Source organism: Musca domestica, unplaced genomic scaffold, assembly GCF_030504385.1.
Source record: "Musca domestica strain aabys unplaced genomic scaffold, Musca_domestica.polishedcontigs.V.1.1 10, whole genome shotgun sequence".
Lineage (NCBI taxonomy): Eukaryota > Metazoa > Arthropoda > Insecta > Diptera > Muscidae > Musca > Musca domestica.
Window position 1 is genome coordinate 12,746,682 of NW_026712115.1, and position 26,615 is coordinate 12,773,296.

The 26,615-nt window shown below is 38.7% G+C and overlaps 1 protein-coding gene across 1 annotated transcript in view; it reads left to right on the top strand.

The window, feature by feature from the left end:
* Nucleotides 1-22,814, top strand: part of LOC101891156 (mucin-2) — a 133,972-nt gene extending 111,158 nt beyond the window's left edge. Inside the window, exons 5-6 of the mRNA XM_011298210.3 lie at nucleotides 4,279-5,278; nucleotides 15,668-22,814. Coding sequence (XP_011296512.1) covers nucleotides 4,707-5,278; nucleotides 15,668-22,499 — 7,404 coding nt within the window. The 5' untranslated portion in view covers nucleotides 4,279-4,706 and the 3' untranslated portion in view covers nucleotides 22,500-22,814. The remainder of the gene's footprint in view (nucleotides 1-4,278; nucleotides 5,279-15,667) is intronic.
* The last annotated feature ends 3,801 nt before the right edge of the window (nucleotides 22,815-26,615 follow it).

The window sequence follows — 26,615 nt, forward strand, 5'->3', positions numbered from 1 at the left end:
TCTACAGAAATAACAATATCAATAGTTTCGACTCAGATTTGTTTTTGATTGAATTCGGCCTTTTGTGGTAGAATTCATCTATTTTGGGCATATAGTATGCTTTTAGAACACAATAAACGTAAATTCGTTTATGTTTACAAAAATACAGGGACATACTTTAAAATATGTTCGAATCAGAGGATCTAAATAGACCGTGGGTTCTTTTAACTTATCTGTTGGCTTTAAATGTCCACAGAATAAGTAGTTGAATATGTGAGCTGTTCTTCCATATCAGGCTAATTTTTAAGTACTTAAACTACCAAGGATTGGTAAACCATTTGGTAATGTGTTCTTCATTGGGAGTGAATTCTTCTATTTACGTCACTTAAATTTAAAGTAGATCTATACACCATCACCTGTCGATCTTTAAAAGAATTTTCCTCCTTTTTATACCCTACACCACAAAGTGGTCAGGGTATTATGTCTTTGTGCATTCGTTTGTAACAGGCAAAAGGAAAGGAGATAGAAATTTTGAAAATTTTGCGCAAATCATTTGTTTGACCCAAGGACGAACCCTATTGAAATTGGAGATTATCGGTAAAAATTTAGATATAGCTCCCATATATATCTTCGTCCGATTTGCCTTTTTTTTGCACCAAACGTGTAATATCAGCCCGAATAGTATGGGACCATATATCCAAATTAGGCCTGAAAATAAGTATGCCAAATTTGATCGAAGTCGGTTCAGATATAGCTAGCTCCAATACATATATTTTTCATCCGATTTGTTATTTTAGTCCTCCGCAGCCGTAATATGCACTCTGTAACAACAATATTTGGGGAAATATATCAAATACAGCTCAGAAATTTTATCGAGATCGGTTCGGATTTGGATAAATCTCCCATATATAACTTCGTTCGACTTACCTTTTATGGTGCACCAAACGTCTAATATTTGTCCAAATGGGGTGAAATTTGGTCCTTACGACCGAATTGAGTCAAATTTGGTGAAGATCGGTTCAGATATAGCATATGATTTGTTATATTTGTTACCCACAGCCGTAATATGCACTCCGTAACAACGATATTCAGGGAAATATATGAAATACAGCTCAGAAATATCTTTGCCAAATTTTTTCAAGATCGGTTCAGATTTGGATATAACTCCCATATATTATCAAAAGGGGCAATACAAGTCCGAATTTAAAAGATACAAATGTTTCGGCATATTTAGTCTTTTGACATTTAAATTATTATTATAATCATAGCGTGTATGATTGAATTCTCCCATAAAAACTTTTAATTGTTATGTGGAGCTGTACTAAATTAGCAAAATGTTGTAGGGTATCGTAAAGTCGGCCCGCCCGACTTTAAGACTTTATTTACTGGTTTATATTGGGCTTGTCACTCCGTTTGTAACACCTGGTGTATAGCTTCCGAATGAAATTAGGTAGATGTATTTTACGTCAGTAGATTTTTTTTTTTAATTTAAAATGGGTCACATGAGACCACATAGCCCCAAATTACTTTATCGATAGATTGTGTTCCTTATACGTAGGAGACATCCTTGCATAAAACAGTCCATATAAGTCCAATTTTTGGTATATGTCCCATATAAACGTTGCTCCCTACATTTGATATTTGATAATTTTAGCTACCTTTTTTAGAATTATTTCAAACTTGGTATTCGGAGTTCGTAATAGCCATCGCCTTCTCTGGGAGATATATTTGATTTAAACATCTCCCTCATCACCCTCGCACAAAAATGAGCGAGTATATTTGGGCTGGGGGGTATATTCATATATATATATATATATATTTTTTTTTTTTGAACTTTTTTGCGTTTCTACATAGAGGAACACAAAATGCCTTAATTTGGCGAAATACAAAGCAAGACCAAAACATAAATAATACTTGAAACGGAGTTATTCTTACATGGGGGCTATAACATAGGACAGTGGATCGACATGACTTATTTTTTTAACCAATGATTCTGGATGCAATCCAAAGATCTATCTCAACTTCAAAACCTTCCTTAATGTTGATGCAAGCATTCATTAAAATAAACAATATTTTTTCTTTGTTAATGATTAATGATATTTTTTTCATGGCACGTATTGAAAATAAGAACATTCTTTTGTTCAGAGACTGACAATAAATTTGGTCTAGAGGAATTCTTCCTTTGACACTTTCCAAGTAAAAATGGAGATTTTCACTTAGATTTTCTTAAAAACTTTTGTACCAAGATACAGGGTGAGATAAAAAAAACTGCAACAAAGTCAAACGCCATAATTTTTACATTTTTTTTATGAAACCGCCTCTGCGGTATTTTAGCACATTCCCGGTGAAGCGCTTGCTTGGTGATCGACACTATGGTATATTTTAGTGCCGACCTTGATTTCCAAAATACTCCAAACACAATAGTCCAACGGATTGGTATCCGGAGATTTTGGTGGCCATTGTGCGCTGTAAATGAAGCGAGGAACCTGTTTTTGTAACCATTCTTGGGTGGCGCGTGCTGAGTGCGATGGTGCGGAGTCCTGTTGGAATGTCCAAGGTCTTTGGCCAAAATGTTTGCGTGCCCAAGGCCTTAATACAACCTCTAGAATATTTTTGCGATAATATTCGGCAGTTATTCTGATGCCACGGTCGATTAATACGAGCGGAGAGCGAGCACTTGAGTTCTGGTGGCCAACCGAAGGTTCATATTTTCAGCTGACCTCTTTGGCAAGTAAACACGATCATTTTGTTTGGTTACAAACTTCTGGACAACGAATGTTTTCAAATTCGGCAGTTTGCCACTTTCGGTCAAGCAAAGCAACTCTTTGGTATCACGGTAACGAGTGATGGTACGAGACACAAAAGATTTGCACATTTAAATGCTGGAGTGCTCCAACGATAGCCACTGGTGGGTTTCCTGTCAAATATAAAGAAATCACACTATCACGTTTGAATTCCTTAACCAATAACTTTTTTTCTGGAAAATTCTCACCAAAATGCTCTTGTTCGCTTGTAAACAATATAATGTGCTGTCACTGGAATAATTTAGACAGCTGTCGGACGAGTGGCTTAGAAATGACGGCAATCTGAAGTTAGTTGCAGTTATTTCATCTCCTACACTCTTGGTTTGGTTTCTATGATGTGTTCTTGTTTCTATATGATTTTAATGGATATTTTTCAGGTTAATGTCATAGAGAACATTACAAATATGATATAGCTTTACACGCATTATATTATGTCACTGAAGATGCTTGCAAATGCTGAGTTCTTTGCACAAATAACAAATGAATGTGGATATGCCAATTTTTTGTGAATATGCTCTCTTATGTACGTACTCATTTACAAAGATCTATCCCAAACCATATCATATTTCCAATTCGAGTTACATATTTGTAATGTTCTTTAATCAAAATAAAATGCTTTAGAAGTGCTTCCCCATTTTTGGATAGTCCCTACTTTGTATCTTATTTGGTACAAATTGCCTTTTGTGAAAATGGACGGAACTAGACATTTTTCTTAGAATTCCTATTATTGAATATGTATTTGAGACAGTACAAATGAACATCGTTCAAACCACGAGGGCAAGCATAAACACACATAAATTCATATCTCTGTCTCGTAACAAATGGCAGGCATCAAATTAAATTGAAAAACTTTTTCTTATCAATTGCAGAACAATATTTTTCGTGAAAAGAATGCGACCATTGGCATCCCCAATCTTGTTTTGTTTTTGTTTTTTTTTTTTTTTTTGATAATTAATTTAATTTCCTTTGAAATAAATAATAACGTTAGACTATGCATTTAAAGTTCTGCTTAGACGACTTAATCTAGTTTTCAATTACTTAGAATGTTCAGCACCGCATTCGGAATTTATGTTTTGCCAAATTAGCAAATCTATTTTCATTGATTTCGGCCATTTGTGGCCGATTTGCAGGTAAACAACAAAACTCCCCTCCCGCTCGCCCTTGCGACAGCAAATATGCTCGGCCAAAGATATTTGCTTTTGTAATCCTATATTTTTTGCTTTGAGTGATTTTAGTTGAAGGCAGTAGACGTCAATCAGTGGACCGTTGGGAGCTAAGAAATAGGCCAGCTGTGTTGTCAATAACAAAAGGGCAGCATTAAAAATGCTGGGATATTTTCACCTTTCTTCTTCGATGGGATCGGGAAGCAATTCTTTTGAGATGATTCGCGCTTTGTTATTCTTTGTTGTTTTTCTCCTACCGTTGTTTAATATGAAATGGGCAAACGAACGCATTAATTATAAAAGTGCTCGCTTTTCTTTCTTTCTTTTTGCAGATTGCAGACGAGACCTTTATAAGCAGCTATAAGACAAAAAGGGTACTCGACCCCACTACGCCTTTAAAATAAACGCCAACAAAAGAATACAACAAACGCTTCAGACAAAACCCGATAAGAGCCCACCACAAAGAGGAGAGAACAAAACTCAAAACAAAACACAAAAAAAAACGAAACATAAAGGACGAACAAAGCAAATAACAATTTCGAAGAAACTAAAGCTCGTCTTGAGGCAACAATTGCTGAAATTGTTTTCTCTTGTCGAATTTTCCCAACGAGTTGGAAAACAAATACAAAACAATAGGAAATTACTTTCGGTGCAAAAGTTCGCAGCGAGAAGGAAAAGGTCCGTCGAGAAGAGGATTCGGAAGCCAGCGAAAAGGGTTACAAGTTAGCAGCGGGCACTATTGACAACCCGCGGAGCAGCAATGGCTTTAAACGCTCTTGTGGTTCTTGTAATAGCGAGCGGGGTGGTGTTTGCCTGTGTCTATGCCTACCCTCCCAGCTACTCGGATGAACCACCTGTGATCAACGGCAATGAAAATGGCGGCGACGATGAAGATGGTGGAGGCGGTGGTGGTTATGCGATGCCACAGTTCCATCACGGTTACGCTCAACTGATTCAGCAACACTATCAAGAACACAACAAGCCCACTGCCGCATTCACTGCCGCCTCAAAGAAAACAACAACCTCAACAACAGGCTCAACAAAACCGGCTGCAATATCCGCAACAACGGCAGCAGACAAACTGCCCCTCGAACCAGCCTTCGTTTACAGCGCCCAAGTGCCAGCCCACATGGAACCGGAAGCCAACAAGGTGGTCAATGCCGTTAAGCTTGCCAGTTCCACGGTGGCTGCCTCAGCAGCTCACCACCACCCGCCATCAACGTCATCCTATCAAACAGGCAGCTATGACACGAGCTCATACCCAGAAATGAGTCCTAATGACAATGTCGAGCAGTATGGCGACCTGTCAAAGAAACACAATGTCGGTTCCAGGTGAGTACATTACACGAAACAGCCCACTTCCGCTGTGCTACAGCAGCGACTGTGTACAAGTGCAAATACTTGTACCGAAATATAATTTGAGAAAGTGGTTTCCTCTCTCCCTACCTACCTTCCTATCTCCCCGTTGGTTTTCTCGTTCTCCTAAGGATGACAAGCAACATCAATGCGGAGGGAGGAATACTACTTTTTCATTTTGAATAATTAACATTAAATTGTAATTTTCCCTATTACTTCTACCCCCATGGACGTGGAACATCATCCTTGGCCTTTATTTTGTGTCATTCATAGTCAACCTTATAATTAAATTGATTTTGAAACAAAGGGCAGCTTATCGTCCGTCTGTCCGCTTAGAAGCGCAAGATTTTCATTGGAGCAATTAACATTCATTTATTGTTGGATTTAATGTTTCAGCAGTCGTTATTACCTCCATTTATATCCTTTTTATGGTCGGTTCATCTTTGCATTTTGACTAATGTTGGTAACATTAATCAGATTGATAAAATCAGAAATGTGGGTTAACTCGATAGCCAAAGGAGAAAGATGACAATTGTCACAATTGCACAGCGTTGCACAGTCGGGCTTAGAAGTTATCCTCTACATTAAGGCGATGGCCAGTAGGTCATAAAGGCCAAAGATTGCATTTAGATATTGCCGTAAATTATTAAAAAAAATCCAGAGTTAATTTTTATACCCTCCGCCATATAATTGAGGCTATATTACCATTGTCATTTTACCATTGTGACTCCTCGAATAACCATGAAAGATCCTATAAAGTATCAGAGTAAAATGTTAAGTAAATTTAGCAATGTCCGTCTGACTTTCGTTTTAATCACACAGTCTTCCGAATTTAGGTAGAAGTCTGACATATATCCATTTTAGATATTATAATAATTTTTGACATATAATCTAACAAAATTGTCTAAAATTTGGCATCTGTTCTTATCGATAGGTATGTAACCCTCTGGCTGGAAAAAATTACATAAGTGTTTCGGTATGACCTGCATACAGCGGTATCTCTCGCTATTCAATATTTGATAGTTCTTCCGCGTTTTGCAGCGGAATTGCTTTATATTTTGTAATTTAAGTTCAAGTGTATACAGGTCTACTTTTTGGTGCAACCCACATATAACAGGGACCCACGCATAGAGAGACAAAGCGTCCTCATCAAAAATACTTGTACCTTCAGTCTTATGGCTACAAACTTCTATATATAAAAGAAATAACAGATATTTTGATGCGGCCAAAATGTGCCACATCGAAATATGGGCTTAAGCCCCTAGGTCTCTGGGAACAAAATTCAGTTTTGGATATTTGGAATCTCTCTAACTGGTTGGTACTCATGATTACTTTCGAGGGGAGCATCCGATTTTTTCCAAATTTGGCACGTTGTAATATTTTTATTTATCAAATTTAGATTGAGTTCTGAAATGAGTAGATATTATAACAATTTTTGACATATAATCTAACAAAATTGTCTGAAATTTGGCATCTGTTCTTATCGATAGGTATGTAACCCTCTGGCTGGAAAAAAAGTACATAAGTGTTTCGGTATCACCTGCATACAGCGGTATCTCTCGCTATTCAATATTTTGACAGTTCTTCCACGTTTTGCAGCGGAATTGCTTTATATTTTCTAATTTAAGTTCAAGTGTATACAGGTGTACTTTTTGGTGCAACCCGTCCTCATCAGCGTCCTCATCAAAAATACTTGTACCTTCAGTCTTATGGCTACAAACTTCTATATATAAAATAAATAATATATTTTGATACGGCCAAAATGTGCCACATCGAAATATGGGCTTAAGCCCCTAGGTCTCTTGGAACAAAATTCAGTTGTGAATATTTGGAATCTCTCTAACTGGTTGGTACGCATGATTACTTTCGAGGGGAGCATCCGATTTTTTCCAAATTTGGCACGTTGTAATATTTTTATTTATCAAATTTAGATTGAGTTCTGAAATGAGTAAAACCAACCCACTCCTTCTGTTACCTCCACCACAAAAGTTCAAAATTTGCAAAGAAAATAATTTACCTTGTGCATCTTAATTTTGAAATCTGCCTTAGGTCAGGTGTTTAGTTTTGTAGAAACTGTACATGTTGTAAAAATAGTTTGTGTGTTGAATGTTCTTCTTTAAATTCTATTCTTATTATGTAAATTAGTTAAATAAAGAAAACACTTAAGATGCATGTGTTTTCCATATGCTATGTTTATGGTCGGTAATAAATAATGTAATAAATGTCACGGCCATAAATAGAAGATAAGAAAGAGTCGATCACAAATTAGGTACGTTTCGTTTTCTCCCGCAACGTATTGTGTGCGTTAATGCACAGCGTGCATTAGTAAATAAAATGCATATGTTAATGTATTAGATGCAATCTTTAGTGTTAAGAATATGTTGTAAATAAATTGAGTTCCCTTCCACCCACGGAACGAGAAAGATCATCTCGCGGCATTTTCTTTTTCTTTCGTTAGTTACATCGCTTTATGATGAGGTTAGGAGTCGACCTCATCATCATGTGTACGAAATTCACTCCCTCTGGTGCCTCCCCTAATAGGATTTGAAAAACATTAATTCTAGAATATAGTGTCGGATTTTTGCCAAAATTTCTACCTACATTATAGCCAAATTGAAAACGTTTCTGATAACTCTCCCGCACAACACAATATTTTCCATCTATATTATATCTAGTGTATATATAGAACTCATCGACCCACGCCATCTGCTGAACTTGCGACAAAAACGTGGGCCTGTTTTGACAATTATTCAATAAAACTTTGAAAATATGCACTTGAAAATCGAGCATCAATAATGGCTAAATCGACATAGAATTTTATGCTGAACAAGAATATATACACTTCATAGTGGGGTGTGGGGTATAAAAAATATGTATTCCTAACAAGCCGAGGACGGTCAGGATGGGTTCGTTTTATCTTTCTTCCAAGCACAATTAGGGACAGTGCTCATAAAAGGGCTAAAAATCTTGAAAAGTAAGGACAAGTATAGAAAAATATTGCCAACGAATTTTAAATTTCTTTTATTATTTTATTCTTTTTTATTTAAATGTTAGTCATGGGAACCAAGGATTTAATTTCAGCTTAACATTGCATAACCATTTTCGATTATCTGATTAAATAATTACCCCTTAAATTTTCTAAGTTCAAGCGCAACTAGATCAATAATTGTGGCTGCAGACCAGCACCAAGTATATCATCCAGCAGGCGGCAAACTTACCTCATCTGAAATATTTGCTTTCATAGCTCGACAGTGGAATCAAATATGTCACTGGTAAATATACACCTTTTAGCGACAGCCATGGCAACAGCTGAATCCACGATAGAATTTTGCCGCAAATCTGTTCACTTCAGATGTGCCCTTGCACCGCACCCATGTTTGTGGTTTGGCCTGCCGTCGAAATAGAGTAGCTACCAAATATTTTCTGTTCTGTGAGGGACGTTCTACATCCTATCAAAGGAAAGTTGTGGGTGAAGATCTAAATTGCAATGGACATGATGTGCAGTTTCGAATTTCTTAATTCATAGTTTACGTGATGAATGTATGAAATGTCAGTGGCTAATTAACGAAAATTGGTACTAATTAATTGAAAATTACAATGCTATAATTTACTTGATACTTGAAATAACAAATTGGTTTATTGAGCTATAACGGCATAAATCGCGCTCAATTAGATTATACTTTATCTAAAGAATCTAAATTATTTTGAAATTTTATTTGTTTAAATCCTTTTTGTCGTTTGAATATTATACTCTACATCACTATAGCTGCGTTCCACAACCTGTAATAAAATAAAATATTGTTCCAGTTATAAAATTTTTTAACTTAACTTAACTTAAAACATACTTCTTTAATTTTAAAGTAAATTTTAAACAAGTGCTTAACAGTTAATTAACTCTCGTTGTATTAACAACAGTTAAAATGTTAGATCCAAAATATTACAATGCGCAAAACTATATCTAAATTCCTTCGAAAGTTTTCCTGTGCTAATGCCCTAAGGGCAGACTCCAAATGTTTTCAAACCTATTTCTTCTTCTATGGGGCATAATTCGTTACTTGTATTTGAGGCAGAATTCTGCAAACATCTGACAACATGTGGAGGGAGGTGGTTTTTGTATATATATGATATAAAGTGAAAAAACGTAAATAATAGATGGCAATGGTTTAGTATTTAGTACTATGTGGTACGAAGTATTACTGTGATCGGGAATGTTTAAAATAAAAACACAAAAGGAATTGGCAAAATGTTTCCGGTTCGAGTTTTTTCATATTTCCATTCCCCTTATCCAGTCTCCCACAAACAGAGAACTTTCGCAAATAAAATTGCCTAATGTTAATTACGACTTCAAATTCAACAAGTAAAATAACATTTAGTTCGGTCGGGCCGAACTTTCAATACCCTCCACCTTTGGGTAAATAAAACATTTTTATATAAAAGGATCTGAATTCAAACGTGTTCCACTTTAAACTGCAAATACCAGTTAGACCATTTGTATAATTCTGTTAACCTTTCCAAAAAACCATAAATTGGGTGAAGCCGTTATGTGGCGGGCATGCCAAAACGGGAACCTCTATAGACAATTTTATACTTAAAGGATTGTCATCTACCAAATCTTGAAAATGTGTGGCAAAAATTATCAAAATACCGTATATCGGAAGTTACCGTTATATGGGAGCTATACAAAAACGTGGATCTATACAGAACCCATTATGACCTACAAATACCAAGTTTAAGACAAATCCCTTGAAAATGTAGCAAAAATCATCAAATACCGAATATCAGGAGGTACCGTTATACGGCGGCAAATTGATTGCCAAATATTGAAGCTCTACGTCAAATAATGTGGGCTGTATCGTGATTTTAACAGACAAGCAGACGGATAGAAACATCGTTAAATCGACTCAGAATTTTATGCTAATTATGAATATACAGGCTGAGATGAAAAAACTGCAACCAATTTAAGGCTGCTGTCATTCCTAAGCCCCTCGTCCGACAGCTGTTAAAATTATTCCAGTGAAAGCCCATTATATTGTTTACAAGCGTACAAAAGCATTTTGGTGAGAATTTTCCAGAAAAAAAGTTATTCGTTTGGCCACCACAACTCAAGCGCCGTCCATGGTGATGGTGTGGGCCGCCATAATAGCCGATGGTCGCTCTCCGCTCGTTCCGAGGTTCCTCGCTTCATTTTCAGCGCACAATGACCACCAAAATCTCGGAATACCAATCCCTTGGACTATTGTGTCTGGAGTATTTTGGAAAATAAGGTTGGCACTAAAAAATACCAAAATGTTGATCACCTAAAGCAATAGCTTCGCCGTTAATGGGCCAAAATACCGCAGAGCAACATTCGGACAGCATGTGGCTTGGCTTTCATTTAATAAAATTTAAAAAAAAAACATTAAAAATTATGTCATTTGACTTTGTTTCAGTTTTTTTATCTCACCCTCTATATTCTTGATCAGCATAAAATTCTTTGTCGATTAAGCGTGTCCGTCCGTCTGTGAAAATCGCTCTAGCTTCCAAATGAAACGATATAGGTAGATAAAATTTTACTCTGACTTGTGTTTGTTCTGCAGAACCTTTGGTATTGAAAATGGACTATGTAGGACCACGTTTTGGTATAGCCCCCAAGTAACTGTACCGACAGATTTTAGATTAAGATTTTTTGTTTTTGGCTGCTTAAGTCACAATTTGATCCAAATTTGCTGTAAATTGGCAGAATATGTTAACATTATGTTATAAACATCCTTGCATAGAACTGTCAATGTAAGTCTTAGTTTACATGTAATCCCCATACAAAAGTACCCCCAAATATTAGGTATTTGGATGATGCATGTCAAACTTTTCACTGGAAATTCGCAATTTGAAATGCCTAATGGGTACTACATTCCATGACAGAAAGTTGCTCATATAGGTCCACGTCTTCGTATTAGCTCCCATAAAATGCATATGCTGGACCAAGCCTTTGAATAGTTCCCATACAAATGCACACCCAGATATTCGGTACATGATTTTAGCAACATTATTCACCGAAATTGTTTCAAGTTTCGTATTTGATAATCGTTACGGCTTATGACGAAAAATACATTTACATGTCCTCGTCTTCGTATAGACCCAATATAACGCTAGCTCCCTATATTCGATTTTAGCAGTATTTTTCAACGAATGGATGGTTTGTGAGTGAATTGGCCAATAAAGATGGTTGCAATTTTTAGAGCAAATAGGGCACAAATTTCCATCAAACCTGCTCCAATTTCACAATTCGGGTTCTTTATGGATGGTTCCTCACTCAAATCCCCCTTAACTTTTGTGTTTATATCTTCTCATTCTAGTGTTCGTTTTCCTTCAATCACTAGTTGAATAGCTATGGGGACAGTAAACAACCCTAACTTACTTCATTAAAAAAAGAAAAAAAAAACAATTTCCTTAGTTTTTTCCATATTGGAGTGCTTTATAAATTGCAAAACATTCACATTTCTGGGACATATTCTTTAAATTAAAAGTGCGAATAAAAATGCTGTATAAACATAAGAGTCAATGACAAACAAACACACACGCGCACATATATCAATGAAATAAGACAATCCGTGGCCTTCAGCACAAAAACAAAACGAATACAATGACATATTTAGAACGGCACAGGTGAACAGGAAGAAAAGTGTACGCGGTATTGAGTCAGCATTTAAATGTAAATTTCCATTTTGAAGTCCGATGGAACGGCATAAGTCATGTCAATGCCAGATATACGGAAAATTGCATTGCGCCCTGACCACTTGACGAGACCACATCGTGCTGTCGTACAGAGAAAGTGCACGGCTGTTATAACCTGGGCGACATTTGAGTTGTTGTTTTTTCATTGCACTTCATTTTAAAATCTCGAATGGATATTCATGAAAAATCCATTGGCAGTCTCTCAAAAAAAAAAAAAAGATCTAAAACGTTCATCCGATGGCAGTACGGCATTGTTTCTTTTCATTATTGGGCTCACAATCCCATTCAAGCGGGTAGCCTTCATATCGTTCGCAGCATAAATCAATCAACGAACTGCGGCCTGCCAAGAAGTGGAAGCAAATCATGCTCAGAACAAAAACCACCAAGCTAATAACACTAGGTACTAAAGTAATTTAATAGTACTAAACATTAGACATGAAGTGCATGAATGGTAGAAACGAGTAGCCAAGTTTATAGTTTTAGACAAATGTGGTTTAAGTAAGCGTTAAGTAGGGTCAGCAAATTCTGTTGGGAGCGATGGTCAAAAGAAACAAGTAAAAAAAAAGTAAGTTCGGCCGGGCCGAACTTTTAATACCCTCCACCATTTGGTACGAATTTGATAATTTTCAAAAAAAAAATTAAAATTAAATCCGTTAAAAATTCTGTTAAAATCGTAAAAACACCGAATGCCTATACGACGACGTGGACCTGCATAGGCAACTTTTGTCATAAGTTATTACAATATTTAAATGCGAAACTTGAAGAAAAATCTGTTTATAAAGTAGCTAAAATCATCAAAACACCGAATATAGGGGGTACCGTTATATGGGGGTTATACGAAGACGTGGACCTGCACAGACAATTTTCTGCCATGGACTGAAGTATCCATTACGAACTTCACATGCGAAATTTGAAACAATCCCGGTAAATAATGTCGCTAAAATCATCAGAATACCGAATATCGGGGGGTACCGTTATATAGGGGCTATACGAAGACGTGGACCTACACAGATTATTTTCTGTTTTAGGCTGTAGTATCCATTACGAACTTCAAATGCCAAATTTGAAACAATTCCGGTGAATAATGTCGCTAAAATCATCAAAATACCGAATATCGGGAGGTACCGTTATATGGGGGCTATATGATAACTTGGACCTACATGGCCCATTTACGAACTTAACCTGCCTACTTAGCCTTATATCTCAATTTGTTCGAAAGATAGCGTGATTACAACAGACAGACAGACGGACATGGCTAAATCGTCTTAGAATTTTACGCTGATCAAGAATATATATACTTTGTTGTGTCTGACATGAGTATTTCGAGGAGTTACAAACGGAATGACAAAATTAATATACCCTCCATAGTATGGTGGGGGGTATAAAAAAAACGGACATACTAAGCTAAATGCATTGCCGTTGTTAGGCAAGTTCCACGAGTACAGTTATGCATAATTTACAAAAAATAATTACTGCGAAAATAGATTTCTATTTCGATTGCTGCAAAAATTAAGAAATCATTATTAAGAAATACTTCAGATAACATCGATACCTCAGGAAACATATGAGTAAATAAATTATCATTGATTCTTTCGATCATGGATCGAACACACAAGCAAGTGGATAAAGAAAACTTAAAAATGTCGATTTGTTGTCTTAAGAAGCATACTTAAAGTCTTTAATATAGTGTTCAACACTCTCTGCTTGTGATAGCGATTCCATTTCCATTTCAGGAAAACTGATACAAAGAGATACGTCGTCTTAAAACTGAGCTGCACTAACACTACAAAGATATATTAAGATCGATCGTTCAGGGTGACAATAGACAAAATTACCACGCCAAGGAATATTATCCCCAAGACTTTGAGGTCCATTTTGTTGCACACATGGTACAATGAAATCAAGGTAGGACACAGGAACTAATCGGTATAAAGATCTATCTAAAAAGATCCTCCAAAAGTGTATCAAATATGCCAATATATCTTGCAGTTCCAAAGATATTAGCGATTCAAATCACGAAATCATGATTATGTCCGGGCATCGTGGTGTATTGCCCACAAAAGTAGAACATTTTGATCATTATTTATTCGCAAAAATTGGAAACAAATCTTCGATTTCTTTAAATTTCGCACATAGAAATATGTTTATCTGCATTAGATGAAGTTGAAAACTTCGATCCGCTGTATTTGCTTCCTCGCATATATTTCAACTTTTATAAAAGTGATCATATATCTCATAAAATGTAAAGGAAATAATCGATATGGTCCAAATCTGGCAGGTTGTAATATTTATATCAGACCTAGGTCAGGTACAAAATGGACAATATTGAATAATCATAACGCAAGGCTGAGGATTTACATCTGAATATCTGGCAAAATACCCCAGACACTATAGTCCTACGGATTGGTATCTAAAGATTTTGGTGGCCATTGTGCGCTGGAAATGAAGCGAGGAACCTCTTTTTGTAACCATTCTAGGGTGGCGGCAGTTCACCCCTTTCGGCCAAAAATGGCTCGTGAGCTGAGCATATCTCAATATTTCATTCGGCAAGCCATTGAAACTCCAAAAAGAGCTTAAAAATTGCTTCGCTCTTTTTGGAGTTTCAATGGATTGCCGAATGGTATATTGCGATATGCTCAGCCATTTTTCAGCCACCGTGACGCAGGTTTCGATCAAGTCGCTTCTTTACTTTTCGAACCATTTCTGCTGATGTTGCTATTTTCTTCCGTCAACTTCCTTGACGTCGGGCTACGCTACCAGTATCACGGTAACGAGCGATGGTATGAGTCACAAAAGATTTATTCACATTTAAAAGCTGGAGTGCTCTAAGGATAGCCACTGGTGGTTTTCCAGCCAAATATAAAGAAATCACAATATCACGCTTGATTTCGATCACGAATAACTTTTTTTCTGGAAAATTCTCACCAAAATGCTTTTGTACGCTTCTAAACAATATATTGAACTGTCACTGAAATAATTTTAACAGCTGCCGGGCGAGTGGCTTAGAAATGACAGCAGTCTAAAGTTGGTTGCAATTTTTTCATCTCACCCTGTATATTATTTTCAATTATATGAAATTTTATTTAATTTGACGAAATAAAACTTCAGAGGTATGTATAGAGAATATGAGTTTGAAAAGAAATCATGAAAGTTCATCCTGTTTTTTTTTGGTTTTTTTGTTTATTTGATACAAAACAACTTTTTGTATTTGTTTTGCTAGTAATACTGGCATTACAGTACATACAGGCAGGTCTCGCTACTTTCAACTTTTTCCAACTTGCCTTCCTTGTACCATAAAATACCATTATTTATTAACCCTAACAATCGAAAATTTGAGATCAATCCAATAATTTTATCGACAGTCCTAATATACTTTGATCCCCTGTATGAACAATCGTTTTATAGTTTATGAGCACATCTTATCAGGAGGAACTTGATTTTTCGGAAAATCATTTTTGGGGGTGCCGAAGCAAACAACGAAGGGATTTCCGAACCACAATTCAGCTGTGAATTACGTGACAGACACTATATGTACTTTCACAACAGTCAAAATTTAAAATCTTACTGACCACTGCATCCAAAATAGAACTCATCTTACTTGGAACTCATTAGCTAATTACATCCCTTGTGTGTTTTTTTTTTTCTCAATTGCAGCCCACTTGCAGTGGCGGTTATATTAAACGGCGACCAACCCGAGTTCACTGACGCCTTAGGCCAAAAAGTACCCAAGCCTCAACCATCTCTACAGGTTGCAAGTCCCATAGATCTATTGAACCCGGATCGCTATGAATTCTACACTTTCGATGAAAACGGCGAACTTGTCAAACGCCTCATGACCATGGAAGAAATTCAAAGCATTGTTGCCAATGGTGACGGCGAAGGTCCAACTATTATCCATCATGGGCCAGTGGAGGATAAGGATCCCGAGAAAAATGTCCAAGATATTGTGAACAGTGTGCAAGATGTTCTTAACAAGGAAGTGGAGTCGAACAAAAATACAACCTCAGACATTCTACCAGTTTTAGACACTCCGGATGTCTCCTCTTCGTGGTCAATGATTCTTCCGGCCATATTTGGAAATACCGGCAGCGTAGACATATTCCCGCAACAAAAACCACAACAAATAGTCATGACTCCAGATAGTGAAATTTTGGAAAATTCATCTGAAGCCCCTGTAACGACAACAACTCCACATCCGAAGCCCAGTAAACGCAAGCCAGGACACAAACGCAAGACGAGCACAACTACAACCACGACTACGGAAATGACCCCCCAGGTTATCCAAGAGGAACTCGATTCGCATGAGTCTGTGTACACCGGCATGCAGCAGTATCAGCACTTGCAAGCTTCCATGCAAAACTACGGAGAATTTTCGCAAATTCACATGCAGCCCATATACCACAAGTTGCCAGAACAGTTGCAGATTGAAACTACGACAAAGCGCGTTTTCATTAACAACCAAGAAGTTGTTCAGACACCAACAGCTGCGGCAACTGAGACAATTTTGGATGAAAATTTGGCCAAGAAGCCACCACACATCCAGCGCAAACCTTCACCTCCACACCGCGTTAAGAAGCCCAATGGGGGCCAAACAACAACGAAGCGTCCACAAGGTACAAAACAGAAGACAAAGAAGAAGCCCTCCACTACAACTACAACGACAACATCCACAACAGTTGCTCCAGAAACCTCAACCATGGCGGAGACCATGCCACCAACACAGCAGTCCACCACTACCTCTACGACGACTGAAACTCCTACAACCACAATTACAACAACCGCCCCAACTACAACAACTACCATGGAAATTCCAACAAGTACCGCAACTTCTACAACAACTACAACTACTACTGAAAGTGAACCTGTTCAAACAACAGCTGCACCTATCACTCCTGTCACCAGCACCACTTCTGCCCCCAAGAAGAAGAAGAAGAAGCCCACACGGAAACCCATTCATCACCCCACAATTTCGGAAGGTACCTCTACAACAACTCCGTTGCCATCTACGACGGAGAGTACCACGGTACCCATTGAAACCGAGCCTGTGACTACAACTACATCTACTCCTGAAATTCAACCTCCAACGCAGACTTCTACTACAGCTCCAAAGAAGAAAAAGAAGAAGCCCACACGACAACCCATTCACAGCACCGTTTCTACAGAATCCGACGATTTGCGCAAACCACATCCGCACAGGCCTAAGCCGTCTCATTCTTCACACACGACGGGTGACTTAGCTGCCGAAGGAACCGCCCACCAAGAAATTGCCCACAACAAATACCAGCATGTGTCCCACCACAGGCCACGTCCCAAGCCACAAAAACACACTACAACGCAGAAGCCCACATCTACGAATACACCTACCAGTACCACCGTTGTATATGCTCCAGTCCCCGAAGCAACTGCTGCAACGTCACAGCAGCCAACATTGATTGTGGAGGAATTCCCTGGATATCAACCTTCGAGAATCGACACCCCAACTACAGTTGTCGCCGTAGCAACCAAACCGTCTACAACAACACCGGCCACACCAACCAGCTCGGGTACTTCGGGCTATCCCATACCTTCTTACGGTTTGACTATTGATGCTTTGGAAGAATCGGACGAATATACTTTGAAAAAGGAACCAGAAACACCAATGCCCATTATGCAACAAATTGAAACAAAACCCTACGACCAGGATCTGCATGCAATGCAGTCCTTCGATCAAATATTGCAGTCACTGAAGCAGCCCGAATTGGAACAGAAGGTGGAATCGACACAAACGCCAACTAAGGCTCCAATAAATCCGGTGAAATATGACAGCGCTGAAAACATGGATCAGTTGGAAGAGATGGCCAACAAACACATGCTGCCGGTTGTCAATCTTCCCAATCTATCCAATTATGGAACCAATAGCGATCAGCAGGAGAGCACGCAAAACGAACCTGCAACTGATGCATTGGATGAAATCGATACAGACGTGTCGACACCACTAATTATCCTTGGAGAGGAGGAAACTACGGAAACAACACCATCAGCTGTACTCAGCTCGAAATCTGATATGACCACTACGGATCGTTATGAAGACACCACGCTGCAGTACACATCTGAAGAGGGAGGAACCAATGCCGAATTTCAAATCACCACCGAGACTCCTGATTCACTTTCCGATACAACTGATTGGGAGCTTAACCACCGCACGACGGAAACTAGTGGAGATGCAGCCGCAACAACAGAGATTCCTGAACAACTATTCGACGAGGACACTAAAGACACCACCGGAACTACCGGATACCCAATCGAGGGGGAAACAACGGTTGTCCAAAATGAAGGCTTGGAAACAACTTCATCGGAAGCTGCCATAACTCAACCGCAATTAATCTATGGCGAAACCACAGCCAGTTCTGAGGAAACCCCGGATGAATCAACGTCCATGGGACAGACCAGACTTCCAGTTGCTGCACCTTCAAAGCATACCGAAACCATGCAGGACGACGACAAGACCGATGAAAATCAAACTATCCTGGTGGCCGATCTTAAGCCTCACCTGAACATAGAAGTAATAAAGCCCTCATCCCAAATAAGCATGTCCGATTTCCAAACGCAAGCTGCTACCGTGGCTTCAACCCTCGTAGACGGCACCAATACCATGGCGGTCGATTACAGCATGATGAATTCCAATGAGACCAAGGATGAAATCGCCTTCCTTATGTCCGACGTTATCAAACAGATGTCGAACAATGCGAACAGCAACGACAGACCGGCCTTCCATGGCGTGGACCATCACTACACCACAACGCACCAGAGTGTACCAATACCCATGCATCAGAATTACGGAAATGATAATATCCAATCTAACGGTGGTCATGGACTCTCCATTCCCGATCAGGTCGATCGTTACACAAATATTGCCAAACTGAACACGTCATTCCTGATGCCCGACAAATCGGAGATGCCACCTATGCAGCCTAGTTTGTTCGACACCTATGGCCACGATGAAATCAGCACAGATGATTTGGACGAGAGCTATGAAAAAATGGAGAATAACTATGCCACCACTTCACTGATTGCCAATTCCAAGCTGGATAAAGACGATAGCTCTTCCACTGTCAAAATTGAAGAGGAGGCGTCAACATTGACTGTCGAGACAGACAAAGAGGAGGAAGAAGACACAACTGAGGTTCATATCGAGTACACAACCCCCCTAACAGATAAGAGTGATTCAGACGAATTGTCCTCCGACAAGGAACAATCTTCAACAATTTTCAGTCCAAGCCAAGAAGAACCGCACGAAGACATAACCGTTAATCAAATGACGAATGACGAATCCACCGACTCTTCACCAAATGCCGAGGTCATGACAAGTTCTGATAAAATTTCAGAGACAGACAACACATCGTCCGTGGCGTCCGAAGAAGATGCTTCTACAACTCCCATAACGTTGACTGAAAGCAGCGAGTCTAACGGAGAAGCTCAGCTACCATCTCTGCCTCAAATATATGGTCAACAGCAGAAACTAGAGGATACTAGCGACAGAGAGGCTCTCTTCGAAGCTGATAGCTCCAGCGACACAACGACTCAAATCGCCAATATATCTGAAGAAACTACGGAAACCTCGTGGCAGAGGGACAGCGATGAAAATAAAACTGCAGAAGATGAAGAATCAACGACGCACTCCACAGCAAATGATGAATACATGAGCGAACCTAACGTGGACGGAAGCAACGACCAAGTCACAGTGGCAGATTCGTCAAGCGATAAAGAAAGTTCCGACGATCAATTCGAAGCCACAACACAACTTACTGAGAGTAGTGAAGAGGAAATGACAGAAGTGGAATCGTCTACCATTAAAGTGGAATCTGCCGAGGGGGAGGATGAAAAGACAACGCTTCCCGAGAACACCACAAATACTCCACAAATGCTTGACGAGTCAGAGTCAAACTCTTCAACGACACTGGAAGATAAACAAGACTCCAACGATGAAATTACAGAAACCTTGGCAGAAACTACAACTGACAACGTTGACCCCATTAGTTCTGATGAAAACTCAAAGCAATCGTCAGCCATGGAGAGCGATGAAGTCACTGCCCAGGAACATACCACACAGTACCCCTTACCAGCTGATTTGCGTGTGGATACAATAACCACTGAGATCAGCCAAGAATCAATGACAAATGAAGAACCTATGGAAACTACCACTCTCAACTACGCCATGAGCGAAGAAACATCCGAAGAACTGAATGCAATGATTTCCGAGGAAGATGAAACCGATGAGTTGACCGATGAAGATCCATATATTAAGTTGGGAGAAACAACAACATCGAAGCCCGATGAATCAGCGACTCTGAAGTCAGAAATCTCCAATCAAATGGAATCCGCACATGACGAGTTGCAATCGAACGAATCACAATCGGTGGTCAGTGTTCAACCCGAAGTATCTGAATCAACTTCTGAAGAGTTCACAAAACCTACAGCTGAGAGCAACGAGAGCGGCGCTGCCAAGCAGCCACAGCCCGGCGACTCAAGTCCTGAAGAAACGCCCATGTTGTCGCCACCAAAGCCCATCAACTCAATAATCCAAAATGATGTACCCACAGTCGGTGTGGACCCCGCATCACACAATGACAACGATGAACAAATATTTGAGGGATCTGATGAGGAGGATGAGGATGATCAAACAGGATATCAACCGCCTAAATTGCCAACAATTAGTACCACCACCACAAGCACTCCCAGCCCTCCTACCACAGTTAGTACAACTACAACACCAAAGCCGACTGTGTCCACCACAAGACGTCTGAATACCCTTAAACCAGTTTCCTATTTCAACAAACAACCCGCATACGCCTTGTATCAGGACCCTGTCGAACCTCTGTACAACAAACAACCATCGCCGGCCCAAGCTCCACAGTCTCAACTTCAAACCCAGGAAAAGGTTGGAAACAAAGTCATTACCTACAATGCTGTTACGCCTCAACAACGTCCCATGCAAAGACCCCCCCAACTCAGCAATTTAATGATAGCATCTTCTCAAGCCACCCGTCCCCCTGTTAAAATGGAGCCCTCGCCCAGTGGCTCCAAAGGTCTTGAAGCTTCTGTCGCGAATCTAGACGAAGACATTCAAGCTTTTGCAAAACTCTGCAACGAATTGGCCTTCAGTTACTGGAAATCGATTACCTCCGAAAAAATAAGTTCCGCTCGAAGTCTGGTGATGTCTCCATTTGCGTTGACGTCCATGCTATCAATGGTATTCTTAGGTGCTCGTGGCAGTACTTCCGGGGAAATGAATGACATCCTTCGGTTGGACGACATGGTGACTTTTAATCCTCACTTGGTGTTCAAAAATATCACGGATTCTGTTGAGAGAGCTATGGACAGCGACATAGCTACGACGGCGTTTGTCCGCGAAGTTTTCAGCGATCGCGCCAATGGCAAAATTTTACAATTCTTCAAAGAGAAAACCCAGCAGCTGTATGCCGGCCATGTAGAGGAAGTCAACTTCCATGTGGTCAATGACATTATTCGCCGGCGAACAAACCTACTGGTAAAGCGCCACACCATGGGCAAGGTTTTGGAATATCTGCGCACAAACAGTGTTTGGGTCAATGGGCCGCTGGCAACAATTTCAGCGAATCTCTTCCAAACCGACTGTTCTCGCGGATCCACACAAGATAGGGATGGCGAACTATTTTTCCAAGTTCATCCCACTGTGCGACAACGCCGTCTTGTGCCTATTCCAGCTGTACTTTTTAAGAGTGGATTTACTGCCGGATATGAACCCAATTTGGATGCTACCGTTGTGGCTTTTGGCCGTATTCAAGATACTGTTAGCATGGTTTATGTAATGCCGGGACAGCAGAGCACAATATCGCCTTCGGATAGCTTAGACCGCCTCGAAAAAGAACTAATGGAAACGGCCATCTCTAAGAACGCCTGGAGCAATTTGCTCACATCGCTAATGGATCGTCCTGGCATGGAAGTTCAACTGCCAAGATTTTCACACAGATCCTTTGTGAATGCCACTCTAGGTTTGCAAAAAATGGGCCTCAAAGGCCTATTCAAGTCGGACTACGCAGACCTGGGCGGTTTGACGGGTTCATCCAATCGTGACATATATCTTTCGGATATGATACAGATAAATACGTTTAGCACCTGCGGAGAGGAGAAAATCGCCGATCACCACCACGTTGAAATGTATCCAGCACCTCCATTGCGCAAGCGCAATAAGGACGTGGAGGCCCATGACGAAGACGACTTTGACTCCTCGGAAGCCATTATTGATTTCGGTTCTCTCGTTCAAGATTCTGCCCTGGGACGCGGTTTCTACGACGACCTTTTGGATCCCAAATATCTAGAATTGCCCTTGCCCCTGAGGCCACGACAGGCTCGAGTTCCAGATGCTCCCAGGATTAGGTTTGACAAGCCGTTCTTGTACTTTGTCCGCCACAATCCCACGGGCATGATCCTCTTTATGGGTCGTTTCAACCCACGACTCTTGCCGTGAGCTCGAATCCCTCGAACTGATAATTAATTCTTCAAATAGATTAATTCGTGTACATTTAAGCTCAACTAACTCGTTTCCTTAACAGGTCCTTTACTTTCAGATTTTTAGCATATTAGTTAATCTACGATTCAGAATGGCGCCGTGAACGAACAACGCCGTCGCTTACAATCGCCGCCGCCGTCGTCTTCGTCGAACTCAGCGCATGAAATTAATATTTATTTAAAATATCGACATACACATACTTACATATCATTATAACTATTATTATTTATAACATCGATATTATTTTATTTTGTTTCGTTTTTTTTTTTTTTTTTAAATACAAATTGCTGTACCTTAATCACGAATCACCATCACCAACGGCCTGTCATTAACGATGAGAATGTCGGGTCGGTGAGGCTGACTAGCTGGAGGCCCTACGTCCACTATTTCGCACGCACAGCGGATTCAAATACGCGCGAATCGGCAGCTGAAATGTGTTGTCACTGCTCACCACGGTTTTGATTCAAGATTGACATACAGCATACAGAAAGCATGATGTATTTATATTGATAAACATATTTACAAACCGTTACAAACATAAATAAATACTTATGTACACTCTGCACACCGGCAAACGGCGTAGGTGTGCGGGTGTGTGTGATTAATAATGGAAATGTTTATTAAATGCATTAAAAAATGTAACATTTTCACATTAATTTATAAATCGATTTCCTTCTTCCTCCTGGCACCCTAGCATCGTCTCATTACCATTTAGCATTTACTTGTATGTACGTGTGTGCCTGTGTAAGTTTGTGTTTGTGTATGAAAGTTGTGTACCTTTTTCGATGCGTTTTTGTTTCAAATTAATTATATTTTTTATACAATTGATGAAACGCACACACACACACACACTCACACACGTACATACAATGATATCTATACATATAAATAAATTCATAAATAAATTGATATTTATACATATATTTGTTAAATAAATTGATATATATAAACATATTAATAAAAATAAATAAAAAAAAAACGTTGTTTTGTTTTCTTTTATTATATCATCTTTAATACTGAGAAAGAGAGCGAGAGAGAGATAGAAAGAGAAAGAGAGGGAGACAACAATGCGGGCATTATTAGTGATATTATCTTCAAAACGAAATAAAATTAAATATCTTAGAAGATCAGCTTCATTTTTTGAAATAGAATATCTTGATAGGAATTAGTTTGACACTCTGACGAAATATTTATCCTACACCGACCACGTGGTATAATTGAACGAGTTGAATCGATCCATCTATCTGTTTTCATCAGTATGTCCATGTTAATTATGTAATTAGTTTTCACTACGCAATTTCGGCTCTATCCAGGGCTGGAGTTAGAATTGAGACCTATAATTTTTGGAGCAAAATATGTAATGGGACACGATTAACGCGAAATTTTACAAGAAGTCAGAAGTTTAGAACTGTTTGTCATTTTTGGCTGTTGATCGGATAATATGTAGCGGGTGGAATGCACCAAAACTTTTGTGTACAAATGCCAAAATTTGCATTCTAAGATGAATATTTTTAATGCTGAAGGGGAATTTCCGCAAATGGAACTGACAGATATGTACATTATTCCAGACATTCTTAAGGGACTTCTGAATATTTAGGAACCTGACAAATGTATGTCAAGAGAACACACGGCCGTGTATCTGCAAATTTGAACAAGTAGTCAAAGGCCATATCGGACGGGGCCAACCATTTGATACCCTACAATACTACAATTTGCTGTAAAGCTTCTGAAGATCTGAAACCGACCAACATACCCATATCTACTACACAATGAAAGCAAATGTTAGACCTTAGTGCTCCTCTTTTCGAGTAATCATCCGAGATTTGGATTTTCCAAAAACATGCGATCTTTAGAAAAGCATCGGTAATTGTGGAAGCAGATGCTCGTAATACGGCAAAACCTAATTCATTCAGAAATTTCACATTAATTTTTTCTCATGCATATTGAACATTTTACTTTCATTTCATTCTTGAAATGCTGTGTTTATTAGTTGAGCACTACAGGGCGACTACAAATCTAGACAATTTTTAGGTTTTTTTGCCCATTTCAAGCCCTAAGTATTTTGTAAACATTTTCCAAAACAATGGGCTTCTATTCTGATCCTAACCCTATTCGTGAAGATCATAATTGCGACCTGTATCGTGATTGCAGATTAACACGAACAGATGGACAGCGAGATCCATATATAGGGTGAGATAAAAAATGCAACAAAGTCAAATGCCATAATTTTTTTTTTTTTTTTTTTTAATTTTATTGAATGAAAGCAAAAAATGTCGGAAATAGCATCAAATTTTAGAATAAGTTTAGATTTGTTCGAATTGGTCACCTTTGGCACGAATTATGGCCTTCAAATTATTTTGACCCAATCCCGGCGAAGCGCTTGCTTGATGTGATCGACACTTTGGTACTTTTTAGTGCCAACCTTGCTTTCCAAAGATTTTGGTGACCATTGTGCGCTGGAAATGAAGCGAGGAACCTCATTTTATAACCATTCTTGGGTGGCGCGTGCTAAGTTCGATGGTGCTGAGTCCCGTTGGAATGTCCAAGGTCTGCGGCCAAAATGTTTGGGTGCCCAAGGCTTTAATATACCCTCAAGAAAGGAAAACTGAACTCCCAATGCAAAATACAGTTGACAATCATAAAAGAATCAATTTGACTTCTTAGAATGTTTTTTGGGAACTCTTAATTTTATAATAAACAACATTTTCCGGAAAATTAACATAGTAAACAATTTATTTTGGTGTTGTTAGTTCCACAGCTTAAATAGCCATTTTTGACAGTTTTATGTGTCATAACTTGCGAAACAAGTCAGAAATCTGAGATGAAAATGGAATTTATGACTTCGCATAAAATTGGAAATGTTCGATTTCTTTGTAATTTCTTCTTTATCTTCTGATGCAAATACTAGGATTAGGAGTAAAATCGGATTATCCTTCTTCTTTCTATGCAGTAAACATTTTTATACCCTCCATCATACATAGTATGGAGGGTATATTAAGTTCGTCATTCCGTTTGTAACTCATCGAAATAATAATTTTAGACCCAATATATATATATATATATATATATATATATATATATATATATATATATATATATATATATATATATATATATATATATATATATATATATTGGGTCTAAAATTATTATTTCGATGAGTTACAAACGGAATGACGAACTTAATATACCCTCCATACTATGTATGATGGAGGGTATAAAAATGTTTACTGCATAGAAAGAAGAAGGATAATCCGATTTTACTCCTAATCCTAGTATTTGCATCAGTTCTAGGTCAGGTGCGAAAATGGACAATATCAGACAAATCCATCAAGTACCTCCCCCACAAAGGATCAACATTTTGAATAGAAATAACTCTTATAAAATGTGATGTAAGTGTCCAATTGTCTTAAAATTACACACTTCACAATATTTTTATTAAGCCAAAGTCTGGTGTGAATATGGATAATATCGGTCCACTCCATCAAGTACTAACCCCACAAAGGGTCAATATTTTGAATAAGCGTGAAGCTCATAAAGCGCGAAATTAACAATCGATTCCATTCAGACTTGATACATCTCAATATAATTCCTTCAAAACAAGATCTGTTATGAAGATGGTAGAGCTCAGATCATTTGTTCTAGTGCCTCCCCATCATAGAGTTCAAGATTTTGAAAAACAAAAGGCTCAAAGAAAACTTTCAACTCATTTTAAACTTCACACATATGTACAAACATTCACGCTAGCACAAGAACTCTTGTGAGGATGATATATATATATCTGCGAACCCCTTCTGGTACCTCACCCACAAAGGGTCACAATTTTCAACAGTTTTATGTGTCATAACTTGCGAAACAAGTCAGAAATCTGAGATGAAAATGGAATTTATGACTTCGCATAAAATTGGAAATGTTCGATTTCTTTGTAATTTCTTCTTTATCTTCATTAGATGAAAAATATGGAATACTTCGGTCGACCATATTTGGCATCACACGCACATTTCAACATTTTCTAAAAATTATCACATGTCTCATGTAAAGTGAAGGAAGTAACCTAATTTAAAGCAAAATGTC